The sequence below is a fragment of the Chelon labrosus genome (genome assembly GCF_963514085.1).
Source record: "Chelon labrosus genome assembly, chromosome: 21".
Taxonomy (NCBI): domain Eukaryota; kingdom Metazoa; phylum Chordata; class Actinopteri; order Mugiliformes; family Mugilidae; genus Chelon; species Chelon labrosus.
In genome coordinates this window covers 9629219-9652177 of record NC_140354.1, presented here as the reverse complement: position 1 = coordinate 9652177, position 22959 = coordinate 9629219, and the positions used below count along the sequence as shown (strand labels likewise).

The following is a 22959-nucleotide window of genomic DNA, read 5'->3' as shown; positions in this document are numbered from 1 at the left end:
ATTAAAAAAAACATTTGTAAAAATAATTATTTGCAAATACTTTGCATGTAAATGGTCTTTATACCCATTTAAATGCTGTAGTAGGATAAATAAATTTATACTGTTAAACGAGAACAACAGGTAGCTTGTTTTAGAGGCTGCGTTTCGGTGCCCCAGTCACTCCCACTATATGGATATACGCAGATCTAAATATCTCCCGGACTACTACAAATTACACAAAAGTTATGTGAGTGAGTAAACGACCGTATTTTATGCCAGACGTAACCCTACAGCACCACCTACAGTATTTAAATGGTACAACAGTTCAACTATGACCTTTACACTCCGACCTCATTGGTTTTTTAAAAAAACGAATACCGTATTCGGTTAGTTCTATGTTTCTAATTAAGTACAAGGTTTGTTTATAACAATACTTTTAATGTAGGGTAACGCTGCCCAAATAACATCTAAACGTTTACTTTGTGACCTCTAATTCGCCATTGTGTCGTGTCTTCTGCGCATGCGCCCCCCCCTCCAGAGGAGAGCTGTCGAGGTCGTGTTGTAGGATTTCTCTGGTTGCTGGATAAAAAGGGAGGCAAAATGCCTGCAGACTACGATAAAGAAGCCTACCCGGAGCCGCCGCAGCAGACCCCGGCCATAGACAAGCGAACGGCGCTGCCAGACCCCGCCATAATCCTGTCTAAAGCTTTCTATTACGCCGTGGACCTTCCTGTCACCACCTTTAGAGGTAACCGGAGCTAACCCGGCTAACAGCTTAGCATATCAACACCGCTATGCAGTGGCGCTGTATGCACATATTGTTGGCTTATTTAAATTGAAAACACGACACAAAATCAGTTGTAAATGGTTGCTTTTTGTCAATAATGGCCAGAAGAAGCTGTGCAGCGTGCGCACTGTAATTCAGATGTTATACTAGCTCGCGTTATTCGCTGGACCAGCATAACATGGCCTTGATGCAGTTTTTTGATCTGTGCCTTTGTCTCCATCTTCATCCAGACACCATTGACAGCATTCGGGGTAAGAATAAGTTGGTCTACTACCACCGTAACTTCCGCCGTGTTCCTGACCTGATTGACTGCACGGAGGGAGATTACGTCTGCTACTATGAGGCGGAGATGCAGTGGAGGAGAGACTAGTGAGTAAAGCACATATTATAAGCTTCATCCATCCCTGCTGCCACTTGTGCACACCCGGGACCACCATTAAATGCACTCACCGGCCAGTTCATTAGGTACACCCTGCTTGTTGGACCTTTATGTCTCGATCTGGCACAGATTCAGGAAGGTGCTGGAAACATTCCCATGAGAGTTTGGTCTGTATTGACATGATAGATTTGTCACATCCATTATGTAAATCTGGATGCATCCATGCCTTTTTGTTGTTTATTTCAAAGTCTTGAATGTTGCACAACTCATCAGACCAGGCAACATTTTTCCAATCTTCTTTTTTTTTCCTGATTTTGGTGAGCGCTTGTGAATTGTAATCTCAGTTTCCTGTTCAGGAGTGGAACTCGATGTGTTGTTGTTGTGCTGCTGTAGCCCATCATCTTCAAGGTTTGACGTGTTGCGCGTTCAGAGATGCTCTTCTGCGTTCCTAGGTTGGAACAAGAGGTTATTTGATTTACTGTTGCCTTTCTATCACCTAAAAACAGTCTGACCATGCTCTTCTGACATCGACAAGGCATTTTTGCTCAGAAAACTGCTGCTCACTTTTATTTTCAGACTTTTAAAACCCTAGATATGGATTTGCATGAAAATCTCAGTAGACAACAACAGCTTTTTAAGGTCTAGGATTTGGGAATTTGACCAGATATGGGTGAAAAACTTAAGGCGACCATTTAGTTTATTAGTCTTAAAGCCCTAATGGCTTGGGGGCAAGATGTTCTTGCAGCCTCTCTGCAGAAATGGGAATTCTTGAAAGTGGATCAGAAAGCGACTCTTTTTGAAAGCGACGAGAGTGTCAACCTGTGTCGTTGTTTCCGTCACTCTTCAGTAAAGTGGATCAGGAGATCGTGAAGGTGATCCAGGAGCGTGTGAGGGCCTGCCAGCAGAGAGAAGGGGCCAGCTACCAGCAGAACTGTGCCAAGGATATACAGCAGTTCAACCAGGTGACGAAGGCCTTCCGGTCCCGCTGTAAGTAGTGTTTTAAAATCTTTAAGCATCGATTGACACTGATGAACTACAGCCACGTCATTACTAGATGTCTTTGCTTCATGACCTGCCTGTTTTTTCAGACGAGGACCTGGGAGCTTACGCCAACGCAAGAAAATGTCTAATGAAGCAAAAAGAACGAATGATGGCAGCTGAGGCCAACAGTGCTTGAAAAGGTTCTGTCTTATGTAATAATTGTAAAATAAAGTTTATGTGGTACATGATGTTTTCTCAGTGTGTGAATGTTCCACTACATGAAATTCAATTTGACTATAAGCTGTACTACAAACTACATCTGAAATGCACACGGTTGAATTGAGCCCTCTGTATTTAAGTTTAACATGAACAACAAACGTGGCCGACCGCGATATTTGTTTTGCTTCCAAAGTCACTGACAATGATCGACATTGAGGTAGATGTATCCTCACTCAAATGTTGTGTAATAAAACTAGTATGACCAAAAAAAAATAAAAAATACATAATTTACTAGACTATAAAATGCATTTAACATTCACGGTGTGTATTTCCATGGGCACTGCCATTGTTCCGTGACATCAAGCTGCTGCATCTCAGTGAAGTCAGGGTAGATCGATTTGCCCCAACTTTGCTAGTAGGACCTCCGGCTTCAAGAGCACTTTTTCCAAACCTCAAACCTCCCAGTTTTCTGGAATGCAGCATTAGTGCAGGACTGTTGTAGTGCATTTTGTATTCACTAATGTACCCAAGAAACTGGTGAGTATACAGGTGCAGCTCAGAAAATTAGATTACATAAGATAAAAAACAAAAAAAAAACAAGATACTCTTGGTTGGGCCTCCTTTTGCATGAATTAGTGCATCAGTGAAGCGTGGCATGGAGGTGATCGGCCTGTGGCACTGCTGAGGTGTAGTGGAAGCCCAGGTTGCTTTGATAGCAGCCTTCACGTCATGGTGTCTCACCTTCCTCGACAACAGCCCATAGATTCTCTAGATCAGGTCAGGCGAGTGTGCTGGGCAGTCGGGCAAAGTTAACACCATGGTCACTGAAGCAGCTTTTGGTACCGTTGGTAATTTGGGCAGGTGTCAAGTCCTTCTGGAAAATGAAATCAGCATCTCCATAAAGCTTGTCAGCAGAAGGAAGCATGAAGTGCTCCAAAATTTCCTGGTAGATGACTGCATTGACAGTGGACCAACACCAGCAGATAGAGATTCTCATTATCTGTATGCTATAATCAAAATAAAGGCTTGAAATATTTTACTCTACATGTAATGAATCTGGATAATGAGTTTCACTTTCTGAAGTGTGAAGGTCAGGAACTTTTTCACAATATTCCATTGTTTTTTTTAGCTGTACCTGTATACGCTTTTAGTCACATGCCAAGTTGATCACACTGGCACATCTTAGACATTTGAGCCACACATCTTTTTCCCTGACATATAGCACACGTTACAAGACAGTACACATAGGTGGTGTTCCCGAATGTTTATTCAACAATTCTCTGTACAAAAAGTTTAGGAGGTAGCGGCCTGGACAGCCTGGCCCCTCTGCACAGACACCCTGGTGTGAGTCTTGGCCAGATGGTCAGTAAACTCCTGTAACAACAAGCAGAGAGCCAGGTTAGATAAATAAAACCTTACATATTAGAAAACAAGGCGTTTTCGTTGGGCTCGTACTGACCTGATAGGGAGACTTGGTGAAGACTGTCTCCTTCCAGAGATCAGGGGTCAGGTAGCTGTAGGTCTTGGAGATGGCATCAAAGGTGGCCTTAGCTGTGGAGGGGAAGAAGAAAATGAGCAGGTGCTGAATACAGAAGGGGAGCAGTCTCGTTGAGGAAAAAAAAAAAATAAATAAATTGTTGGGCACCAAAATGGGGAACAGAGAAGACAACTAAAACGTCTTCCTGCCGTGCAATGCTCGTTTTTATTTCTCTCCTGATAACGACAACTACACCACGGCAGAGGTGAAGCTGAGCAGAGCAAGGAGAAAACAGTACACAGACCAGGACATCCAGAAGAATCTTACCGAAGTTGCCGAGGGTGGCCGTGCAGCCTCTGGCGGAGGTGTAGCAGTCATCGATACCGGCCATCATGAGCAGCTTCTTGGGCACGGGGGCGGACACGATGCCAGTACCGCGGGGGGCGGGGATGAGACGCACCAGGACAGAGCCGCAGCGGCCGGTCACCTTGCAGGGCACGGTGTGGGGCTTGCCGATCTTGTTACCCCAGTAGCCTCTCCTGACGGGGACGATGGACAGCTTGGCCAGGATGATGGCGCCGCGGATGGCCGTGGCCACCTCCTTGGAGCACTTCACCCCCAGACCCACGTGGCCATTGTAGTCGCCAATGGCAACAAAGGCCTGTAAACAAAGATGGACACCACCAACTTTAGATTTAGACATCAAAAGCACAACAGGATAGTGTTATTTTTAAAAAACGAAACAAAAACATCTTTATCGTTAATAACGCTCACCTTGAACCTGGTGCGCTGACCAGCCCTGGTCTGCTTCTGGACGGGCATGATCTTCAGCACCTCGTCTTTCAGACCAGAACCCAGGAAGAAGTCGATGATCTCAGACTCCTGCAAAAAAAAGCATTATATTAGTTTATTATGACCGACAGTTGAGGTTTCAAGCTAAATATCTTTATGTTAGGGGTCTGTAGACAGGGGAACTCAAGGGGTGATGCATGATAAGCTGTAAAACATTCATGCAAGAATTTCAGACATACACTGTGCCAACCTTAGATTGGATTAAAACATCCATAAACTAAGTGTACAATTCTAATTTTGGAGTATTTAAAAAGCAAATGATAAGTTCTTCCCATCCCCATTGTTGTATTTGCACCTTTAAACTCAATGACATGTTCAGGTCGCCTACACTTGCCAGTTCATTGGGTACACTAGCAAAGAAAAAATGCATTCTGCAATGTATCTCCGCTTCACGAAGGTTAACGTATTCAGTGCGTGTTTGAAACAAAGCTGCTATGATTAGTTTTGGAGAGTGCGATTTGTAGAAACAAAATTTAAAGTTTGTGCAGACAAGTTTGTATTAGTTTGTCAGTAGGTAACAGATGTACTAAATAAACTTGTAACGTGTAATTCAATAGCTTAACCGCACCGCAAACATCCTCTAAAATGATCAGACAGTTCAATAACAACCTTTTGAACAGTGTTTAGTAATTGTGAAGCTGCTGTATTACAGCAACATAAAGCACAATTTGGGAGAAATGTGTGAATACCATGCTAATTTAAACTTAATGTACTAGCCCATATGTCTTATTACTGCCGTGATGCTCACCTTGATGGGCAGAGAGTACAGATAGATCTCCTCCAGGGACTTGATCTTCATGTCCTTAACCAGGCGGCCCAGCTTGGTGACGGGCACCCACTAACAGAGGAAACAGCACCCCGGTTAAGCCACAATAAATTATATATATATATGTTGATGAAATAAGATATCAAAACGTCAAAAACCTACCTCCTTGTCCTCGGACTTGCCTCCGCGGGGACCACGGCCCCTGCCGCGGCCTCGCCCGCGTCCACGGCCCCTGCCGCGGCCACCTGCGCCAAAACCTCCGCGAAAACCTCCTCTACCACCGGCGTCGTCCGCCATTTGCTGCAAAGAAAAAATACAATATTAAAAAAAACATTCAAATTCAGTCGCTAAAAAACAACAGAACTTGGCAAAACCAGCCGTTTCATTTGTGCCACACACGACACGAGAATCGCCGCCATATTCGCGGACAAAAACTCACACACAATAATTAAAATTTCGTTCAAATCTGACATTAAATACGTGTCAGAATTTAAATTAACATATCTATATGTAATGTTAAAGGTAAAACCGGTATGTTTTGTTGAACGATGCTTAAGATAATGTAGGATTTTGATCGGACTGAAAAATTCGCCGTGGAACTTACGTGATTGTTAAAACAGGAAGAAGGCCCGAAAAGGGTTCCGCCGGGTTTTATGTGGAAGGTGTTATCGCGATACTTCCTCCACGAAATAACGTGCTCACTAGCGCCCCTACTGGCAGCTTTTTCATTTGACTCAAAACTTGTTTTTGTTGAAATAATATAAGTAGAGTCTGATTTAAAATATGAAATATCTACTGATGTGCTTGTAATTTTTATCCATACGAAAAGCTCTTAATACAAATATGTTATTTTAAAGCAAACCATGTATTCTTTGTGTATTTTATATTGTTTATTGCACAGGATACCCAAACAACCTCCTTGTATGAGTGAGCATATGTGGCAATAAATCTGATTCTGATTCAGAACCTGGGCTAATAGCATTATTGTTTTATTTATATTTGTTTTAATTAATTTAAGCTAGCCCTGATACATTTTATAGAGTATGCAGCGGTCACAGCACACTGAATAGACACTTTCCTGCATTAAATCCCCCATTCATAACCGCTAAGGTGTTCAGTTTACGTTGAAACCGTGTAAGAAAGGTGGTAATTCAAGTGTATGATCATTTTGGAGGATGCAGTTTTAAAATGGGGTTGACAAAACAATAGAAACGTGTGCTGGTATAACACAATACAATTCAAAAGTATATTAAGATCAGATGCAAATAGGAAAACTGTGTGATGTTAAATACTTTATTTACAAAGCTGCTGGAAATTCCCTAAATCCATACCTACCCACATATTAAATAACAAGCGTCAAAGAAATAAACACATGCGGAAATTATACACAGCAGTAGCCAACCGGTAACACTGACTCGTCCCTCAGCCGTTGCTGTTGCTACTAGGAGTCCCGCTGGAGCTGCCGCTACTCTCCAGGAGGTCCTCCTCTTCCACCTCGTGCAGATCGTCCATCACCTCCAGGCTCTCGCAGATGAGCCCTATCTGCCTCTTCATGTGAGCCATGGTGCTCTGCATCCTCCTCATCTTCCTCTGGAGGGCCGTGGCGATGGTCCTGTGGTTCCTCTGCCTGGCTTCGTACTCCTGCCTCAGCTGCTTGTAGCAGTTGTGCTGAGTCTGGGTGCGGTGGGAGAGTATCGTGCCGCAGCCCATGTGGCAGGGCTGGCGCCAGTGCTCGCAGTGGCGCGCGTGGGTCTCCAGGTCCCTGCGGAGGAGCTGCGCCCTGCATCCCTGGTACGGGCAGGGAATGAGCTCGTACAGGCAGCTCATGCTGTGGCAGTACTGCTCTGAGAGGGAGAAGGTCTCATCACAGCCGCGGATCTCGTTCTTACACTGGGAGATTAGTTTGCAAGGAAAATAATCATTAGTTGCTTTCCTAGTGACAGATAGTCATCATTAAATGGTTAAAGGTTCTGACCATTGACCACAAACAACTTGTCGTGGTCACTACACACTGGCACTGTGGTCAGGAAATCTTGCCAGAAGCTCTGTTTCCTGAGGACACTGAGGAAGCTTGGCACGAGCGCGAGCAGCCTCACAGAATTCCACAAGTGCGGCATTGAAAGCCTGCTGACAGCGTTACAGCGTGACATGGGAACCGCTCCAGTCAAAGCCAGAAAGCACCACAAGAGAGTGGTAAAGAACTGGAACGACCGTCTACCACCAGGCCTCTCAGTATGCAATGATCTGATTACTCACACAATCCTGTCTGACGCCACACCGACGATGTGCAATGCTGCAACATACGGCACACGATCATCCCACACCGAAACTGCCTTTTTCTTTAATACTAAATATCTCTTAAAACTCAATCTTAGTTGATTTATTCTATGTTTGTGAATACTGGATAGGGCTATATTTAACTTGTTGTATTCTAGATGTGTTCTACATTCCAGAATAGGTAAAGCTATTTCTGAATAGAACATGTATATATTCTAGATTTCAGAAGAGATTGTTCTATTCCAGAACAGTCCACGTTCTAGATTCCACATTTCATATTCTAGTCTTATCACTGCGGCTCTTCTCGTCCACATCGTTTCATTGCATTGTTGACTTTGTGTTATGGCTGCACATGACAAACAAACTGATGATCCTGATTCTGACCTTGATCTTCATGCGTCCGATAGATTTGCTCAGCTTGAACATGACAAAGATCAGGCTCGGGTTAACCGGCTTCCTGCAGCAGGGGCAGGTCTCCTGTCTGTGAAGTGACGAATAACAAAGAGTCATTAGGCATCTATCACAGTTAATCATATGGTGTTACTTATCCGGTGGCATTGATCTGGCGCATTCTGTACCTTTTTAGCCACTGTAAGATGCATCTCTTGCAGAAAATGTGGTGGCATGCCGCTCTTACAGGACACCTGAGGACCCCCTGGCATATGGTGCAGATCAGGTCGTAGTCTGGAGCGTCCACAAACAGCTCCACATCATAGCCCCCGCTCTGTGTTGACACCTCTGGGTCCGCCTTGATTTGGCCAATGTAAACACAAACTATTAATCCGGATTAAACCGTCATTAAGGAAATTAGAGAGGGCAAAGTTACGGCAGATGCAGGCTGTGACAGCGACCTAACTACAGTGTATTCAACGTGAAGAAAAGAGACAACAAAACAGAATTGTTCTGGAAAGTCATATGACCAGTCACGTGATTGGAAAAAGTACAATACCTTTGCCAAAACGATTTCAAAACACGAGATAATTTTAAAATGTTATGTGTTCAGCATTATCCTTAATGGTGTTTTTGCTTAGCCCAATTCAAATAGCTTATATAATTAATATGCCTTCATATTATTATAGCTCTTTAAAGGCCAAACTAATGATAAACTTCACCGACTAAGGAAAGTAGTTTTTCCAAAATTAAGGATATAAATTCACACGTACATTTGTTCGGGGAAAAATTGAAATAAAGCATATAAAGAAACAAATATTAAATAAAAATAAATGAATAATAAATAAAGAGAAGCTGCCGTATACTCACCATTACAAACTCCTTTCCTTTCCATTCCCGGCGCTGGTTTACTCCATATCGATCCTCTCACATGTCACACACGGAACACACCCCTGCGTTATCAATACAACACACACACACATGAACATTCCTGACCCAACATGAAGGAGGGCCCCCGGACAAATGGAAACAGTAAATTATATAAAAAGAAAGCCGGATAAAGGCGGCGTCCTTTCCCTGCTGTTCGACCGGGGTCAGCTCGTCAAACGTTTAAAATGAAAAGGTGCCGAAGCAGCTGCTGTAAAAGATAACTTTCACGAGTTAATTTTGACAACAATGACACTCATTGCTTTTGTTTTACTCAAATAACACTTTAATACCGCTACTTTAAACTTCCACAAGCTAAAAGTTATGTTTTATTGACAGACATTTAATTTCTGCATCGGCTGAAAACATTGACAGTTCACAAAAATAAAATAACAATCCGGCCAATCACAGCTCCGATGTGTGTCGATGACGTACAATGCGTGCGACTCGGCTATCAACATGCGGGATGGACGCTTTGGCTGTAGCCAACGTGTGTGACGAGGAATAAGTTATTTACATTGCCCGTGGCGTCTAATTATTCGGGTTTTTTGGCTTTTCTCGTGAGCAAGATGGCGAATACCAATCTCCGTTTCAAGACGAAGTGAGTTTGGCGCATCGCACGTGCGGACGTCCAGGTGTTGCTAGCGGGCTAACGCAAACTGGGCTAAGGTGGCTTCGTTTCACTGTGATATTTCTCTTATTCTCTTACAGTTATGCCGTTTCCAGCAAGATCGAGCCGTTTTACAAAGGAGGGAAAGTGCAGGTGCGTTGTCTGCTCTGACTTGTCAGTGTATAAGGGTGTAGTACCTGCTGGGCTAACTTGATATCATTTTAAGAGAGACGTTATGGAAATGTCACATTGTCATAAGGTTGAGACTTCTAGGAGGCATACTTGGTTGTGTATTAGAGGTCAAAATGCCTTGATTTATTGTCCAAAGTATGGGGCAAGCTCCAAAATGTCTTCATCTTCATCTTTTATAACCACTTGTCCTGTGAAGGGCAGCTCCAAAATGTGATTGGCAAATTTTTCAGAGTTATATAAAATGTAATGCAACTGTTTTCACAAGCTGAGTAGCGATAAGCACACTACAGCTCCTCGACTTGACCTTTAACCTCTCTGTGTATTGTTTTTTTTTTTTTTTTTTCAGATCAGCAAAGATGAGAACTACATCTTTTGCACATGCGGATCCCGTGTCAATGTTTTGGAGATCAGCACGGGGAAGATCGTTCACTGTGTCGAGCATGTGAGTGCAGTCTGGTTGTAAGGGGATTTAGTGCACGACTGTTATATTAGAACGTATTTATTTTCTAACTTTAATGAACTGGCTAGTGAGAGAAGAGCTTATTTGGAAGTTAAAAATGTAATATCACTTGTGATAACGTGTTTGATAGACAGTGGTGCTATAGTCATGATTTAGGTATTTCTTTTATATGTATTTTTGGTAGAGTGATATGATATCACCCACGGACATTCTCTTCCCTTTATCACAAAGGAAATACATCTTGAACTTTATAGGTCCTCGTGCTGATGATATATATATATAAAAGTATCTAAAATGTGACCTAGCTAATGAAAGCATTTCCATTTTTTTGTTTTTGTTTGTCCTGTTTGGCAAAATTTTCCATGAAGGACGATCAAGAGGACATCACATCATTTGCGCTCAGCAGCGATGATGAGGTAAGATGGTGTGGTTACAGATTTCCAGTTACTGTTGTGTTTTTTTCAGCATACGTCTGTGAAACGGTATTAAATACGTCTTTACTTTCCGTCCCACAGTTCCTGGTGACAGCCAGCAGGGCTCTGCTGCTGAAGCAGTGGGACTGGAGGCAGGCTACCTGCATTCGCTCCTGGAGGGCAATTCACACGGTTCCTGTTGCCAGCATGACCTTTGACCCCACCTCTACCCTACTGGCGACAGGTCGGCTGCGGCGTAATTAACGACGATCAGCTTCTTCCTTAATGTTCGACGTCGCATAGTTTACGGTGTTCCGCCTTGTCTTGCAGGGGGCTGTGACGGCACCATAAAGGTTTGGGACGTGGTGAAGCAGTACTGCACTCACAACCTGAAAGGGTCGTCTGGTGTCGTGCAGTAAGTGGACGCAGCTTGGCCCTTGCTTTTTAGAAATAATATTACATGGATACTATACAGACAATTACGTATTCATTGGAAATTCTAGATTTATAGGTCTTTAATATTACAAATGAAGATGGAGAAATTTAGTAGATTTAGTAAAATCACAAAAAGCTTCCACTACTTGTGTGTCTTTGCAGCTTGGTCCAGTTCCACCCAGATATAGAACGGCTGCAGCTCTTCTCCTCCTCTCTGGACTGCGGCATTCGGTTGTGGGACCTGCGCTCCAGCAAGTGCGTGTGCGTGCTGCAGAGCCACTACAGCGCCGTCACCTCCCTCAGCTTCAGTCTGGACGGCGGCACCATGGTCAGGTACGGCGCAGCCCGGGTTATAGACGCAGTGGATGGGGCTGACGTTTAAGTAGTACTAAGTAAAGTACTGTGAGTGCGTCTGAATGCCAACGCGTGTAACTGTATCCTGGTCTTTGCTTGCAGTTCTGGCAGAGATAAAATCTGCACAGTGTGGGACCTAAAAACTCGGGAAGCGAAGAGAACGATTCCGATCTATGAGGTAAGAGTGTGCAAACCTTTATTTGAATAACAAAAACTCATTTAATACTTGCTTTAGCCTCAATTGTATATGTCTTTATCTGCAGGCTGTGGAAGGCGTTGTGCTTCTGCCTGAGAAGACAGACTTATCTGAGATCGGGGTGAAGAGCAAGGGCTTGCATTTCATCACAGCTGGCAGCAAAGGTTTGGTTCTTAAATTACCCTAAAGCGCCTCGCCTGCGTCGCGAGTCTAAATTTAGTGCTTTAAACATCGCCGTCACTCGCCAACGCGTCCATCTTCCGTGCAGGTATATTGAGGTTGTGGGACGCCGACAAGGCGCGGTGTGTCTACACCCAGACCCTCTCCTCCGCCCTCGCCCCCGCCTCTGGAGAGGAGGAAGAGAATGACGACGACAACCCCCGCAGTCTCACCTACCTTTTTCACCTGCCTGCCTCCTCCAGACTGGCCACAGTCACCGCAGAGCACAACATAATGTTCTACAAGCTGCCTGATCTCACCACACAGCAGCAAGTGAGTACAGAGTCCAGAGCTTAGTGTGATACTTAGATCCGGTGCTGATGATTATTATTTGGGAACTGTACTTCTTTCTGTGTGCGTGACTCAATTGCGTAATTTGTGCGTCCGCTTCAGTTCGTGGGTTACAATGACGAGGTGCTGGACGTGAAGTTCCTGGGCAAAGGCGACAGTCACATCGTGGTGGCCACCAACAGCTGCCAGCTGAAGGTGTTTGAGCTGCTCACCAACAGCTGCCAGATCCTCTACGGACACACAGGTCGGTCACCAGCAGAGGGCAGCGTGTGAACGCGTTGTGAAAGTTTCTGCAGCGGAACCGCAATGAAAAAGAGTCGCGCTGCGTAGATGTACAAAGACTTTAAATAGTTTTAATCAGAGTTTTAAATGTTTCCTTAATTAGATTGGGTGGTTTTTAGTGAGATGGACTTCATAAGAAATCTAATTATTGGGACAATTTAAGTTTGGTGTAAATTAAAATCAAAAGATATTAAAATGAATGAATAATGAGGTATAAATACAAACGTACGTCATATTTAAAAAGGTACCAATCTAGGAAATGTTAAAGCACAAGGACTGTAAACAGAAGTGAAACCAGACTTCTAATCAAATTTTCTTGTCTTTGTGTTGCTAACATGCAACTCGCCGAGCAGGTCGGATGGATGTTTATCTCTCCCCCTTTTTCTTTTTCTTTTTCCTGTTCGTCTCCCTCAGATACTGTCCTCACGTTGGACGTGTTCAAAAAAGGCCAACTCTTTGCAAGCTGTGCCAAGGTAACAAGCGAGGAGAAATTAGTCTGCACACATGCAAAGAAGAAACCATTCCATACATAGAAACATTAAAGCACATTAAAGCTAACAGCCACGTTGGTGCGTTTGTCTTTAGGACAGGTCGGTGCGTGTGTGGCAGATGGACAGTGACAGTGGTCGGGTGAGATGTGTGGCCCAGGGCTCCGGCCACACCAATGCTGTGGGCTCCATCACCTGCTCCAGGTAGCTCTCCTGCAGGTTTTCTTGTCACACGTACTTGTCGCATATGTGCCATAAAGGCTTTAATGTGAATCTGATTCTTGTGTCCAGGGTGAAAGCGTCTTTCATTGTGACTGGTAGTCAAGATTGTACCGTGAAGGTGTGGGATCTACCCGCAGACCTTTCTACGACGGGGACGGACATCCATCAGCTCACCGCCCGCACCACGGAGAAGGCACACGATAAGGTACAAGACAGTCCAGGAACTCTTGCAGCCATTTTTACCTGTTAACGTGCATAACAGGAAGATGTGTGCATGCATTAAAATCTAATGTGGGTGTTATTTGTAGACTTTTGTATACTGCAAAGAACAGGGTCCAATTCCAGCTGGAAAAGTACAGCAAACCAAACAGTTTCATATTCTAAAAGACATTAGTTTTTGTCCAAATATGAGTCAAAATCTTCTAGGTTTGCATAATATGGTTGGCAAATACACCAACCCTAAATTAAATTGGAACCGGTCCCTGAGATGACATTGCAACAACAACATTTGGGATGCGTCTACAAATCTTTTGGCAGGCTTTTCCCGATCCCCTTGTGAGTCGTTTTTGTTTACACGCTTAGATAAGCCCTCGCTGATGAAGGAGATTTGGTTAAAATGCAAGAACAAGGAAAAGGGCGTTCAAAGCTGTGTTCAAAAATTCCCTCATCGCCAAAAACAAACCTTTGGTTGTAGCCGCTGGTTAATCTTCAACTACATTGTCCGCTGTCTAAACACTCAGAGGGAGTCTTTTTTTAGCGGGACTGTGGAGGGTTAGTCACTGTTTGCATTTAAATGAAAAACGGGGTCACTCGCTGACGCAATGAAACAAAAGGCTCTCTCATGTAATAGTGAGAGACCAGTCTTCCTTATAATAACAGCCAGTTTGAATTTCACACGGCCTGCTCTTTAATCTGTGAAAACTGATTGCTTACGTCAAGCCTGTGGCTCAATCCTTCCCTCCGGATGCACTGCTGCTAACACAAGCGCACAACATAACGTGATTGCCTGGAATAAACTCTACAAGGGAACACACGTTGAAGCGACAATTGTGTTTGGTCGGTAAAATAGAAAGTATCCAGTGAGCGGCAGTTCTCTGGGTGAGAACCTTGTTGGTACCAGACGTCAGAGGAGAACCGTGAGACTGGTTGGAGCTGGTAGAAAGAAAACAGTAACTCAAGATCATCTCTGAAGGCGCAACACGTCAAACACGGTAGTGCTACGACGGCAGAAGACCAGATGAAGGATAAGAGCAGGAAACCGAGGCTGAAACTCACGAGGGATCAACAGAATTGGACAAACGTAAATTGGGAAAAAAACGTTGCGAATGATTTCTGCTGCCACATTCGGATGTTTGGGTCCTGCCTTGTACCAACGATTCAGGCTGGCTGTGGTGGTTGTGGTGGTGTAGTGGTGCGGCGGTGACTTTGGGCCCCTTAGTGCCACAGCCTACCTAAAGATTGTTGCAGACCATGTCCACCCTTTTTCTGACCACAGCGAAGCCATCTACTGGCGGCTACTTCCAGCACAATAACGCACCATGACTCAAAACTGGGATGTGGTGGAACAGGATATTGGCATCATGGATGCGCTGCCGACAAATCTGCAGCAGGTGTGTGATGCTATCGTGTGAAAATGGAACGTTTCCAGCACCTTGTTGAATCTATGCCACGAAGAATTAAGGTTCAGAAGTAACCCGGTTGTAGGAAGGCGTACCTGATAATGGATGAGGGAGTGTAAATGCATGTGAACGTGAAACTCATAGGTGAGTGGCCAGAGAGGTTGGATCAGTTTGCCGTACCAATTTGCTGACTGTCATTCCCAGACTCTCCTGCATTTCTGGTTACTCCTTCAACCAAAGACGTAAAACCCCCCAAAAATAACTTAACATGTTTTTCTATTTAGTCCCAATGTAACCATCACTATCTAGATGATAATGCTCTCTCCGTTAACTATAGGAATGCTCAAAATGTTCGTTGTTGAGCAAGCCAGGTGATTTATTTTTTTCTCATTTTCTGTCTAATTCACACACCGGTGACTCAGTTCCTAAGTTATGTAAACAACGTGTATCCAAGCTTAATCTTCTCATAAGGAAATGCAGAACCAAATCTGTCCCATTGGCTCACTTCCGGATCTAAATACCATTTGCAAGTCACTGGAAAGTAAAGTTTTGTTTTTGTGTGCTGCACGTACACACTTCTCAAGATGCACAATACAACAATTATACAAAAAGAGTTGGCAATCTGTCAATTGGGAGTGCCCGGTAACGTTTCCAAGTCATTCCAGTCAATTGAACAGCCCTGTTTTTCCATCTAAATTCTCAATACATCCTCTTGACTCATTTAAACTTAGATCTTACCAAACCTGTTAAAAATTATTCCTCATATCATCATCTTCGTCCCTTTTTACATCCCTACAGGATGTAAACAGCGTTACAGTGTCGCCCAACGACAAGCTCCTGGCTACGGGCTCCCAGGACCGCACGGCCAAGCTGTGGTCCCTGATGGGGGACGGTAACCTGGCCCTGCTGGGGGTGTTCCGGGGCCACCGTCGCGGCGTTTGGGCCGTCTGCTTTTCTCCGGTCGACCAGGTGCTGGCCACCTCCTCTGCAGATGGCACTACCAAGCTGTGGAACCTGCAGGACTTTAGCTGCCTCAAGGTAAGGGGGAACATGTCTATGTACGCGTGTCATTTTTTGTCGTTCGTTTAGAGTTTTAAACTTTTTTCCCCTCTTCGTTTTCAAGACGTTCGAGGGCCATGATGCATCTGTCCTCAAGGTCATCTTTGTGAGTCGAGGCGCTCAGCTGCTCTCCAGGTAACCGCACTTCCTTCTCACGCAAGGCATTTCCTCATAATATTAACAAAAGATGTCATTTCTGTTTCCACATTGCAGCGAAATGGGCCAATTCATTTTGAAACAGCATTTTCACATTGTACTGTAGATTAAGGAAGCCGGTCTGTAAAACGTCTGAGTCCTGCTTATCGTATTATCTCAGATGGCTGATTATCATGGTTCATTTCAGGGAACTATCGCTTGTCAAACTTGTTTACTTATAAGGTTGAATAAAAGGAAACAAAGCTGCCTTTCAAAAGCAAAGCTATATTCTCAAGAGGCTTATCTGTATCCATGGCAAACTTACTCTGATTTCTTTGTGCATTTCACTGTAGTGAAGTGTGCATCAGTTACATACTAATACTTAAATTTTCAAATGTCAGATTCAGATTTTGTCTATTAGTCCAAACCATAAACTGTATAAATATAGACGACGCATCAAAACACGCCAAACTGACGCTAATTTCCCGGGGATACGGGCCAGAATCTGCGCAGTGCGGCCCGAAAGCGTTCCCGTTTAACTAATACTGTGCTCTGTTCTACCTCCACCAGTTACAACGAAATGTTGTTGTTTTGAAAATTTTTACAACTTTCATGGTCTCTCTGGACTGCTTTACAGAGCGGTTGGCATTGCAACTGGTAGTCGCATTTATGTCACATCCTGTTTCTATAGAGTCAAATATCTAACTAAAATGAAACATATCCAAAAAAATGACTCTTGAACATTGATCAACATTATATCAGCTACCTAAAAAGACAGAAAACATCCTTGAAAACAAATATTTAACATGTATTTTAGTGTTTTAATTTGGCCCAAGTCCCATCCGCTAATATGGAGGGGGCGGAGCTTATGACCTATACTGCAGCCAGTCACCAGGGGGAGCTCTACTTGCTTCAGCTTCACTCTCGCGGAGCAGTTCGGTCGTCCATCTTTATACAGTCCATGGTCCAAATCTGAAAAGCATAAACCTGGGAATATTTACATATTTGCCTGATTAAACAAAGTTCTGGCTATTTGAATTATCTTTGTTTCAACTTTTATATACTTTAACACTCTTAACCTGCTTAAAATTGGCAAGTAGTATGGAATTAACGATGCTCTAACATCTAGTTCCTAGTGAGCATTTCCCTGCCAGGTCTGTTTGTTTTGGCTAGTGTGAGCACAACAATCGCGCCCCATTCCCGAACAAATCAACCAAGCTGAGACCACCCTCTTTAACTGGTTTCAGAACACTTCCCAGAGTGATTCGTTTGCAGTGAGAACACACGTTACGTGGATCAAACTAAACGTACATTTTCGATGCAAAGTTATTTCCTGACTTCCCGAAATCAAAATGTTCTGCCAAATTTTGACCAATCAAAAACGTAGTGTTAACACAAACCGAACCAAAGCTTAATGCAACATTGTACCAATGGAAATATGTGTATAAGCCCCCCAGTACACAGCTTGTGTACTCAGAATTCAGATATATCTTAATTTCTGTTGCTGTACCGCCTTATGACTCCCTACATGCGAGTCTTGCGGAGTGTTAACGCAATTCTGTATTTCCCTATCGTGTTCCACAGTGGCTCAGATGGTTTGGTAAAGCTGTGGACCATAAAGACCAACGAGTGCGTGAAGACACTGGATGCCCACCAGGATAAAGTGTGGGGCCTCCACGCCAGTCACAAAGATGATAAGATGGTGACTGGCTCAGCAGACTCTCATATCACCGTGTGGGTGGTAAGTAGGTTTTGACCGATCTGTTGACTCTTTGTTGGCCTTCTGATTGGTCGAGACAATCAAAAGGCCATGGAAATATTTATATGGCAGCTTGAGGTTCTTTTAAAAGACCTATATTGGAAATTGTAAACACACAGAGAACTCAGTGTGGAAATAAGCATGTGTCACCGTGTTTGGTTGTCACTTGACCGTGTACTCGATGCTTTTTTGTTCAGTATTTGCATCTAGTGTTTAAGGAGGTGATGTAAGCGAAAGGTTTCTATTGTTGTGACCACAAAGTATCCTTCAGCAAGATATTCTTTCTTCTTTATCTTTTAGCCGGTTGTGTTTAGCTGACCATTCACTCTGACTTATCCCTGAACAGGGCGGTTGATTGTTAACAAAAGTTTTCTGTTTGTGCACCGCTAGGATGTGACTGAAGAGGAGATTGCAGAAGAGCAGGCCAAGCAAGAGGATCAGATACTCAAGTAAGTTGCAAAGATGGATTATTTTGTTGGACTTGCTGAAAGGATCACTTCGGCCATGCTCACACCTGATATTGATATGCGTCTTGAGCATATCCGCAAGCTTAAAGTACTATTGCGAACACACCCAGGATGCATTGAGGGGGTCTGGGCCACTTGTAATGGAAGTCTTATAAAAGTTTTTTAGCAAAACAGCAATTTACAAATGAAATAACAGAACGTGTTCACACTGTGTCATTAAAAAATGTATCCGCATATGGTTAATTAACCGTGTGTTCATGTTGCTGTCTTCTCCAAAGTAGCCACGTGGAGTTAAGTTACATATTTCCTCTATCACCAGGTTAGAATCTGACCTTCATGCAGGTCTCAAAAATAACCAGCATCAGGGTGGTGATGAATAAATAAACAATAATTTCAGTCAGTGAGATACTTTACAGCTTGTTCCAAAATATGTATCATCTACGCAAGTCATGATGCACACTCAACAAGCGGTTACAAAATTCTGCTTTGCCCCGGATGATGTTGGGTGTTGATTTGCATACAGAGCACAAAACTGTAGTCGGACATCCAGACGCATTTAAAATGTCAGGTGTGAACACAGAAGCCAGTTTTCAGCCGGATACTTGTAATCTGATCAGTGAGAACACGATTTACAGGAAATTTGAGGCTTCCTTCAGCTGAGCCATTTAAGATCTGCAGTTTAGACCTTATAGATATGGTGGAGTCCAATTTCAAGGAACTGTACTTTCCATTGTACAAATTCAGGGCATCTTGGTCATGCGTCTTTGTGTGCGTATCAACATGTGTCTTTGTCTTTGTTGCGTCTAAAGGCAGCAGGAGCTGTCGAACCTGCTCCATGAGAAGAAATATCTGAAGGCCCTGGGTCTCGCCATCTCACTCGACCAGCCTCACACTGTGCTCACTGTCATCAAAGGTACTTCATTCTACTGGTGTACTCCCCCCGTCTCTCTCCTCTGTCCTTTATGAGCTGCTGAACGGTATGTTCAGTGTCTGTTCTCTCTGTCCTTCACGTTTTCACCTGTGGTTATCTCAGCCGTCAATCTGTCCTCTCTCATTCTGGACCCTGTCCTCAGAACGAGCCTGCGAACACCTAAACGAACACCTGGATTCTGCACCTTGACTCCCTTTTGTTCAGTTCCCACAACAAATGAATGCAGTGGCAGTTTAAAGCTGAAGATGAGCAGCTATAAATATCCCTGATTACTTTGGAAACACAATTGCAGGCGTTGCAGCCAACACAGAATATTTTATAATACTGTAATACTATAATAAGTGTTACGGATGTAGTGAACCAGCTCAACAACATCCTTGCACTTAATTAAAGCCAACGTTTTATATTGCAACGAGGAAGTTACGGTCACATTGTGGCAGTTGGAAAATCCTTTCTCCAAATCATAATATTTAAATATGCAATTAACTTTTAGATTTTTCTTGTTCGGTCTGTGTTTTCTCCTGTTTCAACAATGGAAATGATCTGGTGAAACCTAGTCGTGCTTACGTCAAAGACACTGAATTTATCCAAACCAGTGCATGCACAAAGGAAATCTATTTGTAGACAAGGCCATCGCTCAGGACTGTCGCAGGTGGAACAACGTGTACAACGTGTCGTTTAGTATATGGGTACAGGTAATGCCTTCTTTGTTTCGTTGTTTTGTAATCACAGCACATATGTGCTTCATGCTTTCACTGAAATGACTGCATTTATCCGAATGCAGGCATGCACAAAGGGCGTTTTTGAGCATCTGGGCGTGTGGTGTTGTAATATCAGTACTATTGGGAGCATTGCCAAGAGCAAAAATGTACCCGCACACATTTGCCTCTACATAGACCAGATTGACAGCCGTAAATGAGGCAACAGTGTACCTGTCCATATCTGTGATGACACATTATCCGTCATCTGGGAAAATACTGATTTGCCTGTCAAGAAAATTAGGTTAATTTTGGTATTATAAAAACTGAAAATGAACAAAGGTTATCTGCTACTGCCTGACCCCTGACATCAACTTGTCCTGTGCTGTTTCTAGCAATCCGTCAGCAGGAGGACAGCCGCGAGCTCTTGGAAAAAACGGTGCTGAAGCTTCGACAAGATCAAAAAGGTAACATGCCCAAAGACGTCTTTGGACCCTTTTCATTAAGAATCACCTGATACGCTATGTTGGCTACCTAATCATGATGGGAAGTTATTGACTCAGATAAAAAGGCTTGACATTTCATAATCATGCTGGCTTTAAAAAAAAAAAAAAGAGTGACTCACTTTCAAACATAATACTGGCAGCCTCTATGGAAAGAATGCTTGTCAGTGGAAAACTCTTATTGTTTGAACCCTGCTTTTGTTTTCGTCTTGCTGCTGTACGATATTTGACCCTGTTACGGTTGCTTTGACTCAGAGTCGCTCCTGCGCTACTGTGTGGTTTGGAACACCAACGCAAGGAACTGTCTGGATGCCCAGGCTGTCCTCCAGGTGCTCCTCACACACCTGCCGCCCGAGGAGCTGCTGCAGTACCAGGGAGCCCGAACACACCTGGAGGGCCTCATCCCATACACAGGTCAGCGGAGGGCATGGAAAATACTGACATTACTGACCAGTAAATGATTGGATATAACAAAATAGAAGCATGCATAAAAATGCATTGGGATTCCTATGGGAAATGCAAGGTCATAAAAAGAGCAACATCATCTGCATAGAGTGCAAAAGCACAGATTTGAACAAGTTACAAAGAAGACTTTGGCAAATTTGGGAAAGTTGTGGCGGTATAACATAAAGGGTTACCTTTGAATCCCCACTTTAAAAACTTTCCCATAACAAGTCCTGCAGGTAGACTCTCACAAAGAAACCGAAGAGTGTAAAAATCAGTTTTCATATCCAAAACTTTAACCAGTGAAACAAGAGTAGCTGTTGGACTCATCTTCTGCCTCTTTCTCACAGAGCGGCACATGCAGAGGATTGGCCACCTGCTGCAGGCATCCATGTTCTTGAACTACATGTGGCAGAAGATGAGAGTGGCTGGAGCACCATCCAGGTGAGAGAGAGCTACCTAACCTGGTCTCGCCTTCCTCGTTTGGTTCAGCTCATTCGGGCTGGTGTGCACGCTGTCGGTTGACTTCTGGTGTTGACCTGACAACGCGGAGGCCCCACTGGGATTAACATTGATCCTGGGCGATCTGATCTCAAGTGGGCAGTGCACTAAAATGCACTTGAGATCCAATCCTAGTTCTGCATCTGTTACGGCAGATGAAGCCAGGATAATGTAAATGTCAGCTGGCGTTCACTGCATATATCAATGTGTATTGTTTTATGAATCTAATCCGTGTTGCTTTATCCTGTCCAGCATGGACCAAGGTGAAGACATGGATACTACTCCTCTGGTCCAGACCCAACCTTTCTTTGTGATTGACAAGGAGAAAAGGGACATCAGCAGCGAAGAGAGAGAAGACGAAGGCGACGACAGTGACAGCGGACAAGACGAAGACTTAAATTGCTCCGTTGAAGACGTAGAGCAGGTTGATGAGGTCAGTGCCACCAGTAAAGCCTCCACCAGCAACGGGCAGTTGAAAAACGGGAACCATGACTCGGGAAGCGAGGAGAGCTCAGAGGAAGAGGAAGACGTGGAAGGCGACGATAAGAATGATCTAACCACGGTAGAAGTCATGAAACGTCTCCCGGTTTCCGTCACTGCTCAACGCCAGACTTTCGCTAGCTGACAGAAATCACCAAGCTGAACACGGGTGACTCACTTCTGCGGAGAAGTTTTCAGAACTCGGACCATTAGTGACCCTGAATGATACGTGGCAGCGCTGCAGGAGACAGAGAAACAGGTGTGAAATTACAATAAAGACGATTGGCCCACTTCTCAGCAGCTGGGTCTTGAAGACTTTCAATCTTGTGCCAGCACCAGAGCTATGCATCAGTCCATCAGCCTCCAGGCAGGAAAAAGAGGCGATGGAACAGATTGCAGGAATGAATAGCTGCATAAACATTCAGGCGTTGTGACACGGTCCTCTTCACCCACAGCACATACCACTGTGCCGTTGTGCAGTGTTGCATAGACCTGATCAACCTGCTCGGCAAGAACGCAGTTTCCACTTGCAGCCCACACCTCTCCTTATGTACCCATTTATTATTTTTTTAATGTCTGGACCACAAATGTTTATAAAATAAAAATGGCTTGTGATTTAAAATAAGTTGCATTTCTGATAAATCGATCAACAGCGTTTTAAAATAAGATGTGCACACAAAAGGTTTTAAAACATGACCCAATCTCTACCTGGAAAGAACTCAGTTGCTTATCGGAAACAAGCAGTTGAGTCGGTTGACTGGAGGTTTTGGTCTTTTTTTTCCCTTCCTCATAGTTTTGGCAAAGCTGTGGTTCGGCATATCGTGCAGCTTTTGCAGCGTGCGAAACAACCAACCGACCATTGCTTAGTTTTTTTTCTCCATAGGGTTTGGTGCCAGGTGGCGTTCAGACTTTGTTATTTTAATGGCTTCTCTGCGATCTGATCGCGAGCAACCACCCGAAAATACTTTGTCTCCAGATCTATCTGGAGATCTGCTCAGTTTCACACTCTATGCAAATAAAACATCAACATCGTTTGGGGGCAGTAGCATAATGTAACAGCTGCTTAACGGATTTCAACTTGCAGCTCTATCAGAATCACAAACAGCTGTGGCATGAAGACTTGGGGAGATGAGACGCATTTTGGAGCAAGCTGTGAAGCTTCTGACC

At 43.9% G+C, this 22959-nt stretch overlaps 4 protein-coding genes across 4 annotated transcripts; 2 read left to right on the top strand and 2 right to left on the bottom strand.

The window, feature by feature from the left end:
* The first annotated feature begins 490 nt into the window (after positions 1-490).
* Positions 491-2374, top strand: ndufb10 (NADH:ubiquinone oxidoreductase subunit B10). The gene is made up of 4 exons (XM_084570213.1): positions 491-727; positions 997-1135; positions 1993-2132; positions 2234-2374. The coding sequence occupies exons 1-4, from the start codon at positions 580-582 to the stop codon at positions 2320-2322; spliced, it is 516 nt and encodes a 171-aa protein (XP_084426339.1). The 5' UTR covers positions 491-579; the 3' UTR covers positions 2323-2374.
* A 1220-nt stretch (positions 2375-3594) lies between these two features.
* On the bottom strand, positions 3595-6081 carry rps2 (ribosomal protein S2). Its single transcript, XM_084570089.1, has 7 exons — positions 6045-6081; positions 5603-5740; positions 5423-5512; positions 4597-4704; positions 4150-4483; positions 3805-3896; positions 3595-3719 (listed from the first exon to the last, which is right to left on the bottom strand). The coding sequence occupies exons 2-7, from the start codon at positions 5735-5737 to the stop codon at positions 3639-3641; spliced, it is 840 nt and encodes a 279-aa protein (XP_084426215.1). The 5' UTR covers positions 5738-5740; positions 6045-6081; the 3' UTR covers positions 3595-3638.
* Positions 6082-6578: 497 nt separating this feature from the next.
* rnf151 (ring finger protein 151) lies at positions 6579-9045 on the bottom strand. The gene is made up of 4 exons (XM_084570715.1): positions 8978-9045; positions 8296-8465; positions 8102-8198; positions 6579-7330 (listed from the first exon to the last, which is right to left on the bottom strand). Exons 1-4 carry the CDS (start codon positions 8978-8980, stop codon positions 6863-6865), a joined length of 738 nt encoding a protein of 245 aa, XP_084426841.1. The 5' UTR covers positions 8981-9045; the 3' UTR covers positions 6579-6862.
* A 448-nt stretch (positions 9046-9493) lies between these two features.
* tbl3 (transducin beta like 3) lies at positions 9494-22515 on the top strand. The gene is made up of 23 exons (XM_084570714.1): positions 9494-9635; positions 9746-9797; positions 10183-10278; positions 10665-10712; positions 10812-10953; positions 11040-11124; positions 11307-11477; positions 11601-11676; positions 11762-11858; positions 11963-12186; positions 12307-12448; positions 12901-12959; positions 13072-13178; positions 13266-13401; positions 15614-15853; positions 15939-16009; positions 17594-17750; positions 18159-18217; positions 19045-19148; positions 20260-20331; positions 20623-20781; positions 21162-21255; positions 21565-22515. Exons 1-23 carry the CDS (start codon positions 9604-9606, stop codon positions 21935-21937), a joined length of 2796 nt encoding a protein of 931 aa, XP_084426840.1. The 5' UTR covers positions 9494-9603; the 3' UTR covers positions 21938-22515.
* The last annotated feature ends 444 nt before the right edge of the window (positions 22516-22959 follow it).